The sequence below is a fragment of the Corylus avellana genome, chromosome 6 (genome assembly GCF_965113065.1).
Source record: "Corylus avellana chromosome 6, dhCorAvel1.hap1.2, whole genome shotgun sequence".
Taxonomy (NCBI): Eukaryota; Viridiplantae; Streptophyta; class Magnoliopsida; order Fagales; family Betulaceae; genus Corylus; species Corylus avellana.
Window position 1 is genome coordinate 21,009,084 of NC_142495.1, and position 11,717 is coordinate 21,020,800.

General features: G+C 35.9%; 2 protein-coding genes across 2 annotated transcripts in view; both read left to right on the top strand.

The window, feature by feature from the left end:
• The window catches only part of LOC132186712 (HSP20-like chaperones superfamily protein), a 6,376-nt gene extending 3,622 nt beyond the window's left edge, over nucleotides 1-2,754 (top strand). Inside the window, exon 3 of the mRNA XM_088517256.1 lies at nucleotides 2,532-2,754. Within this exon, the coding sequence (XP_088373382.1) occupies nucleotides 2,532-2,594 (63 nt within the window). The 3' untranslated portion in view covers nucleotides 2,595-2,754. The remainder of the gene's footprint in view (nucleotides 1-2,531) is intronic.
• An 8,073-nt stretch (nucleotides 2,755-10,827) lies between these two features.
• On the top strand, nucleotides 10,828-11,511 carry LOC148585010 (EPIDERMAL PATTERNING FACTOR-like protein 8). Its single transcript, XM_088517257.1, has 2 exons — nucleotides 10,828-10,935; nucleotides 11,142-11,511. The coding sequence occupies exons 1-2, from the start codon at nucleotides 10,863-10,865 to the stop codon at nucleotides 11,363-11,365; spliced, it is 297 nt and encodes a 98-aa protein (XP_088373383.1). The 5' UTR covers nucleotides 10,828-10,862; the 3' UTR covers nucleotides 11,366-11,511.
• Nucleotides 11,512-11,717: the final 206 nt, after the last annotated feature.

Here is an 11,717-nt window from a genome sequence, read left to right on the forward strand (position 1 = left end):
AATAAGCACCGAACAGCACATGGGTCCAATTTGGTACGTTGATTCTTGTGGAGGTGGACAAAAGCAACACACCCGAAAATTCTAGGAGGAAGCATCAATATTGAAGGAAGGGATATATGAGTAGAGAGGATTTGTAAGGGGGTTTTAAAGTGTAAAAGTTTAGATGGCATACGGTTGATTAAGTACACGGCAGTAGCTACAGCATCCCCCCAATGGCAGCTCGGCACCATTGCTCCAAGGAGTAGGGCACGGGATGTTTCCAAAATATGCCGATTTTTCCTCTCGGCGACACCATTTTGTTGTGGTGTGTGAGAGCATGAGGTCTCATGGAGGAGGCCATGTTGTTGGAAATAGGCCTGAAATCTGTGGTTGATGAATTCGCCACCATTGTCGGAGCGAAGAATTTTTATCTTGGAAGAGAATTGAGTCTGAACCATGGCATGAAATGCTTGAAATATGGTGAAAACTTCGTCTTTGGTTTTGAGCTGATAGAGCCATGTCATTCGAGTACAATCGTCGACAAAAATTACAAACCAACGGTGACCAGAGGTAGTGGGTATCGGGGATGGTCCCCACACATCGGAGTGTATCAATGCAAATGGAGTAGTAGTTTTATTCAAGCTAACTGGATAAGAAACTCGTTGGCTTTTAGCCTTGATACATGTATCACATTTAAAGTCCACAGTCTGCAAATGGGAAAATAAAGATGGGAGTAGATGCCGGAGATAGCCAAATGATGGGTGCCCCAAGCGCCTATGCCATAGCCAAATCTGCCGTTCATGACTACTTGTGTGATGGTGCATGTGATTTGCTTTGCCTGGGCTGAAGTCATCAAGGTAGTACAGTCCCTCCCTCTTAGTACCACGCCCAATAATCTCCTTGCTGAGAACATCCTGAAGAAGACAAAAAGTAGAGTATATCAGCACAACACAATTAAGTTCTTCAGTAACTTGACTCACAGACAACAACTTGTTGGAGAGGGAGGGAACAAGAAGTGTGTGAGCTAGAGAAAGAGAAGGAGACAGGGGCACGGTTCCAGCCCCTGTGACTGGGTAAGTGGCCCCATTGGCATTGGCAATGCAAGTCCTTCGTGGCTGAGTTGTGTTGGAGAAGTCATTTGGATCAAATGTCATGTGATCCGTCGCTCCGGAGTCGATAATCCAGGCATCATCATTCCGACTAGTAGGGCTGCAAAAAACTTGACCACAATTACCTTGATCTGGGGTTGAGGTAGAATGTTCAACCACGGGAATAAGAGAGAATTGGGATCCAGCCGTGGCTACCGCTGCTCGACCTGGGATGTCTTCAGTTCCAGGAGCATCTCGTTTCTTTCGGGCTTGTAATTCGTGCCACCAGTCTGGGTAACCATGTAATTTGAAACAGGTTTCCCGAGTGTGTTTTGTACTCCCACAGTGAGTGCACTTATTCCCATCAAAATGACCTTTGGAGCGTGAGGAGGACCCGAACTTGTGTGACTGGCCAGATTTCACGCCTTTGATGGCCATAACAGCACCACTAGCCACTGCTTCTGCTCCCGATATCATCACAGATTGTCGGAGATCTTCCCTTCGAATGTGAGCATATGCCTGCTCAATTGAAGGGAAAGGTTTCAGGCGAAGAACATCGCTCCGAACATGATCCAATCGATCATCTAGTCCGTCAAGAAAAGTGTATACTCGCTCCTCCTGTAAAATGGAGTTGTAGCTTTGTATGTCAATTTCACATTTCATTGGATTCGGTCGACGAAAATCGATCTCTCGCCACAAACCCTGTAGATCGTTATAGTATTTTTCTATAGATCCGCCTGCTTGTTTCATTCGAGATACACGACGTCTGAGTTCATATACCTGCGAGGTGTCAATTTCATCGAAGTATGTTGTGGCAGCAGAATCCCATACCTGCTTAGCCGTTGGGTAGCGAATAAAGTTCACGACCAAGGAATGGTCCATGGAGTTGATCAACCAGCCTTTCACCATGGCATTCTCAGTGCGCCACTTACGAAAGGAAGGGTCAGTTTCTGGTGGTTGGGGGTAGTCTCCATTGATGTATCCCAGTTTGTCTTTTCCTGAGATGTACATCTCAACAACCTGGGACCATAATCCATAGTTGGAACCATCCAACTTGATGCTGATTGGTACCATCGGGGAATCAGTGATGGGAGAGGAGGAGGTCTGGACCTTTGACAAAACCTCCGTCATTTTTGATGTTAGACTATCAAGGATTTTTTCAGTGGAGTCAGCCATGAAGGCCGAGCAAAATCTTGACCCCTGCCTGATCAAAAAACAGGGAACCCAAGATCATGCTCTGATACCATGTCAAACGTAACTTTCTTTCATATCAATTTCATAAAACTGAGTACAAGATATAGAGATACAAGGAATTATTTTAGGAAGCTATTCTATGTCTGTACAATATTCACGCCTACAATCATGTTTATCCCTTGAATGAAGGGATTCCTAAATCTAAGATTTCCACAACTGGCTGATTGCAAGACTCACGCTGACAGCTAATTGTGGGACTCACGCCAACAGATTGTTACCATTCCTAGAACTGAGAATCCCAAGAAGGATGTGAAGGAGGTCAAAGTCCATTGATCATCCATCTCATCATTATCTCACCCTTATCACCATATATATATATATATATATATATATATATATATATATCATGTGTGTTTGTGAATGTGGAGGATGGAATGGAATTAAGGAGGTTTCTTTGTTTTTCATGAGAATATATAAGATGTTTAATTATCACTCTTTTCTGATTTCTGAACTTGCATGCATGGTTGTTGATCAATTGAAAATGAATTTGCCATTTTTGGGTTTGAAACGACGACAAGCGTTGATGATTCACGAAATGCTACCTACATCCATCACCACAATGATTTTGAAAGAACTAGTTGACTAAAAAGTTCGTTTCAGAATACTTACAAACTTCAATTTTACTCACTAAGACTCTTGAGCATATAAACCATCTGCAATAGGGTGTTCTTAGCTAACGGCCAAAATGGGGAACTGGAATTGGGGTATTCAGTTTTTTTATTTTTAAATATTGGAAACGGTTACTTCAACTGGTTTCGGTTGATACCTGGTTATTTAGACCGGTAATTAGTTTTTTCTTTTAAAAAAAATATATGTATATATTTTGGGCTTATTTTAGGTGTTGGGCTAATTTTTGGGCTTATTTGAAATATTGAATTTAATTTTTGTGCTTAATTTAACAATTTTTGCTATTTTTTAAAACAATAATTAGTATTTTTGAGCTGGACTTTGTTGTGATTGTAAAAAAAAAATACTGTTTTTGGCTTTCAGCTTTTTGGCCTAAAAAAATAAAAATCCAATGTTTAAAAATGTCCTAAATTTCATTGTTTAAAAATACCCTTAAAATTTAATGTTTACAAATGCCATAAAAATTCAATGTTTAAAATTGTCCTAAAAAAATAAAATAATATATATATATATATATATATATATATATATATATATATATATATATATATATATTATTTTATATATATATACCCGGTTATAACCGGTTGCCAAAAACCGGAACTGAGTACCCGGTTACAGGTTTTTTCCAACTGATTTAAAAACCGGTTTCCCGATTGTTACTCGGTTTTTTTTTGACAACCCTAGTGTTGCAATATGTTATTTATTATTACTTATTCAAAGTGAAAATTAATCATCAATTTCTTTTTGTTGATTTAAGGTTGATTTTTATTGTCACATCATTAAGTTGTGTAACAATCATATACTAATCTACTAAATAACATTCATTTGCCATACTTTTATCCCATCCTTATTTCATTATACTATATAATGTGAAAAAAACAAAAAACAAAAACAAAAAAGGGCTCAATAAAACAAAAAACTACAAAAATGGGCTAATGAAACGAGATGGAAGGGTATGATAAATAAAATTTCTCTTGAGGTGAGCAACGATAACTTTTTTATATGATTTTATAGTTCATTTGAACTAAACGAACTAGAGAGGAGTTGATTAGTTCACTTCTAGTTCGTTTGAAAATTGAACAAAAAAAGTGAACAGACGATCTTACCCTTAAAAATCAAGGAATCAACTTCTCTTCAATTCACGGGAAAGGATCTGATTCCTCCTTTCATATATATATATATATATATAGAGAGAGAGAGAGAGAGAGAGAGAGAGAGAGAGAAATGCTTTGGTACTCATCGAGGGCCCAAGCTTACCATACATGGGCTAATAGAGTTGGGTGATGGGCAAGAGTTACCATACATGCCTTAGCCCAACGCTGCATGGAGATTGGAGACTAACCCACCCAGTATTCTTACCATCCAGTTGGGCCCATACCAAATTATTTGGTCTCAAGTTCTCTGGAAAGACCATATATATTTGGTTGGCCTCCATATGTTCAAGACGAGCTGTCGAATGGGGAGTTCAGAGCGGCTGTGTTTGTCAATAAAATGGAAAAAGGGAGTAGAACGGTATTATAGCAGATATGATTGATATGAGGAAAAAAAAAAAAAAAAAGTAAAAATATTTTGTATAAAAAAGTGAAAAAAATTTGTTTTGTAGTGATTTTTTTATTTGAATAGTAATAAAAAGTAATTAATGTGATGTAAAAAGTAAAAATGTTGAAGTTGATTTTGAGAAGAGTATTTTTGATTTTTGGGTCCGGTCCGGTCCGGCCCTGCCCTTTGCCAAACACAGCCGCTAGCACATTTCTATCAAGCTCTTTAATTTTAATTTTAATTTTTTTTACTTTTAACTTTGAAAATGTATTTTTGTATTTATTTAACTAGACACTTTTTAAAACTACCAAATATAAAACTCTCTAAATATTTATCTACTTTAACTAAATATTATTTTTTTTATCAATAAATGTAATTGCCATCAAACTCACTTACTTTGATTCCATGTGAGAGATTTTGGCCAAAATGACACTCCAGCAACCAAAATAATATTAAAAAATAAATAGCTTTTGTTACTAGTGTCTTTATATTTGGAGAGCAGTTAAAAACAAATGTTAAATTTAACTTTAGATAAAGAGTTTGATAATTAATGTATTTTTGTCAATTTTCTTAAAAATTTAGAGAAATATTAAATATAAAAAGCTTGATGGATGCTCTCACAAAGCCAATACTTGTTTTCCCATGTTTTGGTAGGCATCGTTTGGTAATCCCTTTCCCTTTTTTTAATACTGTCTACGCTTCATTTTCTCAAAAAAAGAAAAAAAAAAAAAAATAATAATAATAAAATAACATTAAAACATTCTATTTTTTTATATCAATATAATTTATTTTTATTAATATTCAAATAAAAAAACAAAATAATAAATCAAAATTTTTTCACATTTGGCAAAAGTAAAAAGGGTTGCCAAAGGCACCCTAATTGCTGTCCAGATAAATCTGAGGTGTCGTAATTGGGTAGATCTCAATCCCTATGGGCTATAGCTACTGAAATTAGTAGGTGCAGAGTGATTGAAAAAAAATAGTAGGGAGAAACTTTACTGACAAGCAAAAATGGGTGGGCAGTGACCAAAGTGAGTGACACAGTCTGACACGAGTCGGTTGCAGCATGACGTCATACTTATGATCTAAACAGTTATACAATATATATTTATATATATTTATATTGTAAAAGCCGCTATGTCCAATCTTGCACACTTTTTAAACCATGGTCAGGATTCAGAAACGCCCACTCGTTTTCACCCGTGCGATTGGATGACCCTACATGGCTACTGCGAGATCGTGCCCGTTGGTGTGTCACCGTCGTGGCCAATGTTGTCTTCAAAATTCGTGTACGCGTGGATGCTTCTCTTTTGGCACGCTAAGGACCTTTGTGCAACTCACCGTTTTCTCTTCCCAAATGTCAGGAACATTTATTAATTATATTTATCTCCACCAAATGTATTATTTAGCATTTTACAAATTTATATAAAACATAAAATTTGGGAATTTTAATGGAAGAGAGAAAAAAAAAAAAAACTATGAGTAATTTGGTATTAAAAATCTATGTTTACATCATGAATATTGAATGGTTTTTGTTGGGTCATGGATCGGTCTATACAAGCCCATTAAGACAGGCCCAGATTGAAACTTAATCGGTTCAGCCCGATGCATGGTCAGTCCACCAAAGGTATAACAATCTTTTATTGAAGGCACAATTGTCATTTAGCTATTGAAGAAGACCCACATTCAACAATGAACGTGGGATTCATCCAGCGCTCACGTTCGTCAGAATGCGACACAGTTGTCAGCGTCCAATCAAGATACGTGGACCCGACGATTACTTGGGCATCCACGTCCAACATCAAGCATGGCAAAGCCACCCACTAACACACTCCATGATCTCATGATCGTGGAGTAACCCACAAGCCACGATCCACTTCGCCAACATGACACTCGTGGATCCTCAAGATCGTGGGGCCGACTATTTCGAGGAGACAATTGCTATTTGATGCCTATAAAAGGGAAGCTTCAATTCATTATTTGGTAATCTAAATTTTCTCATAAACTCTCATTGCTTATTATTCTCTTCCTCTCAAAACTAATTACTGACTTAAGTATCAGAGCTATCTCCTGCACTCTTCGAACATCGTGCCACTCATCGAAAATTGTGAAGTCAAATCTTAAAAAACTGTCATCAATAGTTTCTATAATTATAATGTGCTCTTCTTAACTTAATTATTTACAATATAAAAATTCATATTTATAAGGTCGGTGAATTAATACCAATATAATTACAATCAACTTTTAAATAAAAAGTATTTTAATATTAGCCTCATTGCACATGTTAGGAAACTAGGCGAATAAAAGATCAAGTCACGAAGGAGGTTGTGTTCTATTATTGGTTCTTCTTATCTAAGTAAATATTATTTAAAAAAAAAAAAAAAAAACTAATCCTTACTAAAAAATAATAAATACATAGCATTTCCCAAAATATATGCAGCAGCACCCTTCGATTGTGAAACAGGAAAAAGTTGGACGGCAGACTTTTATTTAAATTTAGGTTATTTTCAATAAAATGGTCAATGCACGCAGCACATGCACCATCTCGAGTTGGAATCATCTTGTGAGGTTGGTATGTCAGGTGACTTTACTCTTTTTAAGCAATTTATGAGAGGAGAAAATGGAAAGAAATTAATTAGAGCTGAGCTACTCCCGACAGGAAGAGACGTGGTGGATTTGCACAATGGTACAATTTATATTGAAAGATTGATGAGAAATACGGACATGGACAAACAGGTGAATTTATGATGTTATGCTACAGACAGGAAAAAAGTAAAACTAATTAATGTTGTTCTGACTTTTTAATTTCTGATTTGATAATATTAGATACTTTCTCTTCTTTGTGTTATTTTTATAAATATAAATTTATAAAAATTGTAGGAGAGGACAATTGAAACTATTTGCTCACATGGTGGTGGAATAGTAGGTGGCATTATGAGCAGGAGGGCAATCTCCATTATACTTGTCATCTAGTAAAGCACCTGAAAAGACACAGATTCCATCTCGACTGTTCACTCACATGGAGCTGGTTCCACTGGGCACAAAACAGGAAAAAGAAAACACACAGAAAAATTTATGAGAATCTATTCATATACTTTATTTGAATGTGGAATATGGATTTGCTCCATCAATCAATTTGTGTCAAATGAATGGATAGATAAGGCTTTTTTGCTCATCCAGATTTGGAGAATATGTATCAATTCTATTATTGAATGATGAAAAATAGATACAATAAGAATAAGATTGTAGCCAATTTAGCCTGCCTGTTTGTAAACGGTTCTATTCGGTTAATAGCCTTGCCTATGAATCAGCATTATTATTGGTACATGAATCACCACAGCTGACTTGGTAGAGGTCATCAAAAGCCCTTCGGTTAGTTTCGAAGGAACTCCAATGCTCCATCAAGTAAAATGTTTAGGAGAAAGATGCGCGGTGCTTGGCGTAGTGATATAATGCGTACCTCAAGTCTCATTTTAGCGTTATATATGGTAAAAGAAATTGTCATGGGAGGCTGTCATTGGAGGAATTGTCTAGTAAATGCTTGAAGGAGTTGGGCTCGGGTTTAAGCGAGCTGGTGGATCTTGACAGCTCAATATTTTTTGGACGGTTAGATACTTGGGTCGCTTGGTGGCTTAGGCCTCCTAAATCACGGACTATCTTTTAAAAGTCTCATAATTCTCTTGAATGATTAACAATTTCATCCGCGAAAATTTTGAGGTATCTTTAGACCTACATATGAGTGAGGTATCTCTAGACCTACACATGAGTCTTATTTGGATTTTCCAACTGTGTTCAATTTCCCCATTCCAATTGCAGCTTGACTTTCTTCATAGCTTTCAAGCCCCTTTAATAGATTAGTCTCTAAACATTCACTTTGTTTGAATCCCTTTTACCTGTGTATCATCACTTTGACCAAGATTTGCTGCCCTCCTTGCTTTTGCTATTCGTATTAGGAAGTCCCATCTTTTCAATCTGTCAGAATATCAACACTTAATCAAGATGAGCACAACACTCGGACAAAAAGGCATGAAGCTCTACATGTCTAAAGCATGTACCTCTAAAGTTACAATTATTAAAGGGCTTGTTTGGGAGGACAATTTTTCTTAATTCTTCTCAATTTTTTTTTTTCCTTCTTGATACAACTAGTACTAATTCAATTCAAAATTTTATATTCTTAAAACAACTCAAACATAATCTTAATTTTCTTTTTCTCTTCGATATTCGTAATTTTAAATTCAATTCAGTAGAATAAAAAAATAAAAAATAAAAAATTCTCAAACCCAAACGAGCATATATTACTGATATTCTTAAAAATTTCTTTGATCTAGACTCTAGACATAATTTGTGTTTACCGTTGCCTTGTTAGACCATGAGCTATTGAATTTGCCACTCGTCTTGTATGGTGAATCTGGCAACTCATAAAAGTGCCAAGTATTCCGTTAGCGTCTTCCATCATTTGCCCATAATTATTCCAATTTGGTCCATTGGCTTGTAGCACATTACTCACTTGCATAGAATCTCCTTATAAGATAATACTTGGTAAACCTAAATCTTGACTAAATCTCGAATTTTTTGTTAAACTTATATTAAGCATAAATCCAGAATTATTATTATTATTAAGCAGAAAAGTTGGGCAGATGGCAGACGATGTGAAGATCATCCCAAATTCCCAATTCCCCAGATTTTTCCATAATAAAGAACTCAAGATTTGGCAAACGTCTTGACCCGTAAAAAGCACATAAAAGCTTCATCCAATGGCATCATCATAATGTTATTGAAAGAAGAAAGAATCGAATTCGTCATTTGCAGTTTCCCCAGGAGGCCGCAGTTCCGTTAATTTTTCCCTCATCTTCTTGAAGCAAAAGCCAGAGACAGCTTTTTTAACTGTTTCTCCATCTTCCAAAAACTCTAGTGGCAATATTGTCATTTCGATTAAGACAGAGAGTTACAGTGCCCCTCTTTATCGTGTTCAGAAGCTGCCACCTGTACTTTTTTTTTTTTGTCGGTTGCCAAATTATCCCAAACAGTGTCGTATCAGTGAGTTTAGAGAGGAAATCAAAGTTTTACCTGTTATTTCTCCCTGGGTGGTTTCCGTCCGTACCCTTAATCGAACTTATTATTGTATCAGGCGTGTTAGCAGAAGAAAATAATGAGAATTTGCGCCATTTTTTATGATTTTAAATTCTCGATTTTAACAATTTTTTTTTTTTTTTTTGGTATGATTACTCATTTCATTTGCAAGTAATCATATTTATATTCTATAACACAACCAAAATGTTAATTTATTTGAGAAATCCCCTTGCAGCTGATTTACAAGAGATTCTTGTGGAAGAGAAAATTTTGATAAAAGAGAAATAGTATATTAATGACATGAATGTGTGAACAGTGCCCACTATATGTAGCGGTGCACTGTTCACAAATGCAATAAAAATGTATTTCTCATTTGAGATGCATAGTCTATTGTAGAGGGTGTTTTTTTTTTTTTTTTTAGTATTTTACTTATCTATTTTACATAAAAATAAGAAATGGTTAAGCCAATGTAAGGTATAAAATGACAACTAAATCATTTTTTTCCCAATAATTAAGGCAATCTAATTAATTAAATAATTAAAATTTTTAGGATAAATCTTAATTTAACATGATATCAGAGCAAATATCTATAATTCGAATCTTGTCAGTATTAGAATACTAACTAAATGATAAAAATTAATAATTTCTTATTAGCTTAAGCATTTAAGATAAGTTAAGCATTTAAGGTAAGTTATAAAGGTTGTTCCTAAGAGATAGCTCAATCGACTAGGACCACGCTTAATAAAACGGAGGTCACTAGTTCAAGTTTTTCTCTCCTCTTTTGTGGGTACATGTCAAAAAAAAAAAAAAAGGTAAGTTATAAAGAGTAATGCCAATAGAATGAGATAATGATAAAATATTAGTGTAAAATATAGGATTAAAACTTTTATAAATGAGTGCCGGGGCCCGGGGCAAGCATTTTGTTGAGATTAATGAAAGGGTAAGTGAGACTACTTGGCGTCCAGTATGATTAGAGTGAAGTCAGCTGTAAAGATAAGAAAGGAAAAGGGTTAGGTGTGTCATTTACAAACAACCGAAAAGTCAGAGCTCCAGTTTCCCAAAATGACAAAGAAAAGCAGTTTCCCCACTCACAAAAAATGTCAAATTGGTGGCCATTGGCAAGCCATGGCTTCAGGGAAATGTCTGTTCCACAGGAAACAGCTCTCAACAACCCTTGTCTACAGTTGTATTGTACCCATTTAAAATCTCCTTTTAAAGCTCTTCTCCCTCAAAATCCCATTCTCCACTGTAACACACATCAGAAGCTCGCTCTCATATATTTTCCATTCACTGCTCATCATAATGGTGCCCCCCCTGAAAGTTGCTGTAACTCTGGCTTTCATCTTTTCTCTTTCATTTCTACCTTCCCATTTTGGTAATTACTGTTTCAAGGCTTTTTCCTCTCTTTCACAGTAGAAAAATCCCATTGGGTGTTTTCCTTATATTCTCCATGGAAAAAAGTCTTTTCATGAGTTCTTCATTGTTTGCTCTGTCAAATACACAGTGTAGTTTGAAGTTTGTGTTTGTTGTTGATTAATTATATATTAATTTCCTACTTTGGCCTATATATATCATCCTCAGGGTACAGTGAGAATTTAAAGGAAAGGGAAATGGTGCTGGGATCAAAGCCTCCAGGCTGCGAGAACAGGTGCTTAAATTGCAGGCCTTGCATTGCCACTCTTGTCATTCCTTCTCACCAAAAAAGGAAGGGTTTCAGTGCAATAATATCATCTCATAGAGAAGATGATGGCTACTATCTCCTCTCCTGGAAATGTAGATGTGGAAATAAGCTCTATCAACCATGATCTTTTTTCTGCAGAAATCAACTCATTTCCATGTTATATATTTATTAAATAGACTAGAAAAAAGCTCCCGAGTTTCAAGGTGGCTCCCTCCCTCTCTCTCTCTCTCTCTGTCTGTCGTGGTTTGCTAATGCTTTGAAATATATTATCATGTAATATTGCTTGTTTTAATGATTATGATTTGTGGTCTTCACCTTTTCCATGGACATATTCGATTTCTCATTGATTATCAAACATGCATTGAGATGCTTCATGTACGTATACTCATAAACCATTAAAGCAACAAGAATCTCTCTCTCTCTCTCATGACTGATGAGAACTGATCGAGAAGAGACATGAGAGTCTGAGACAGCTC

Excerpts from the sequence above, each read along its gene's own strand:
- LOC148585010 (XM_088517257.1), top strand. The coding sequence starts at position 10,863 with ATGGTGCCCCCCCTGAAAGTTGCTGTAACTCTGGCTTTCATCTTTTCT. Across the intron at positions 10,936-11,141 it reads ATTTCTACCTTCCCATTTTG|GGTACAGTGAGAATTTAAAG; the intron begins GTAATTACTGTT and ends TATCATCCTCAG.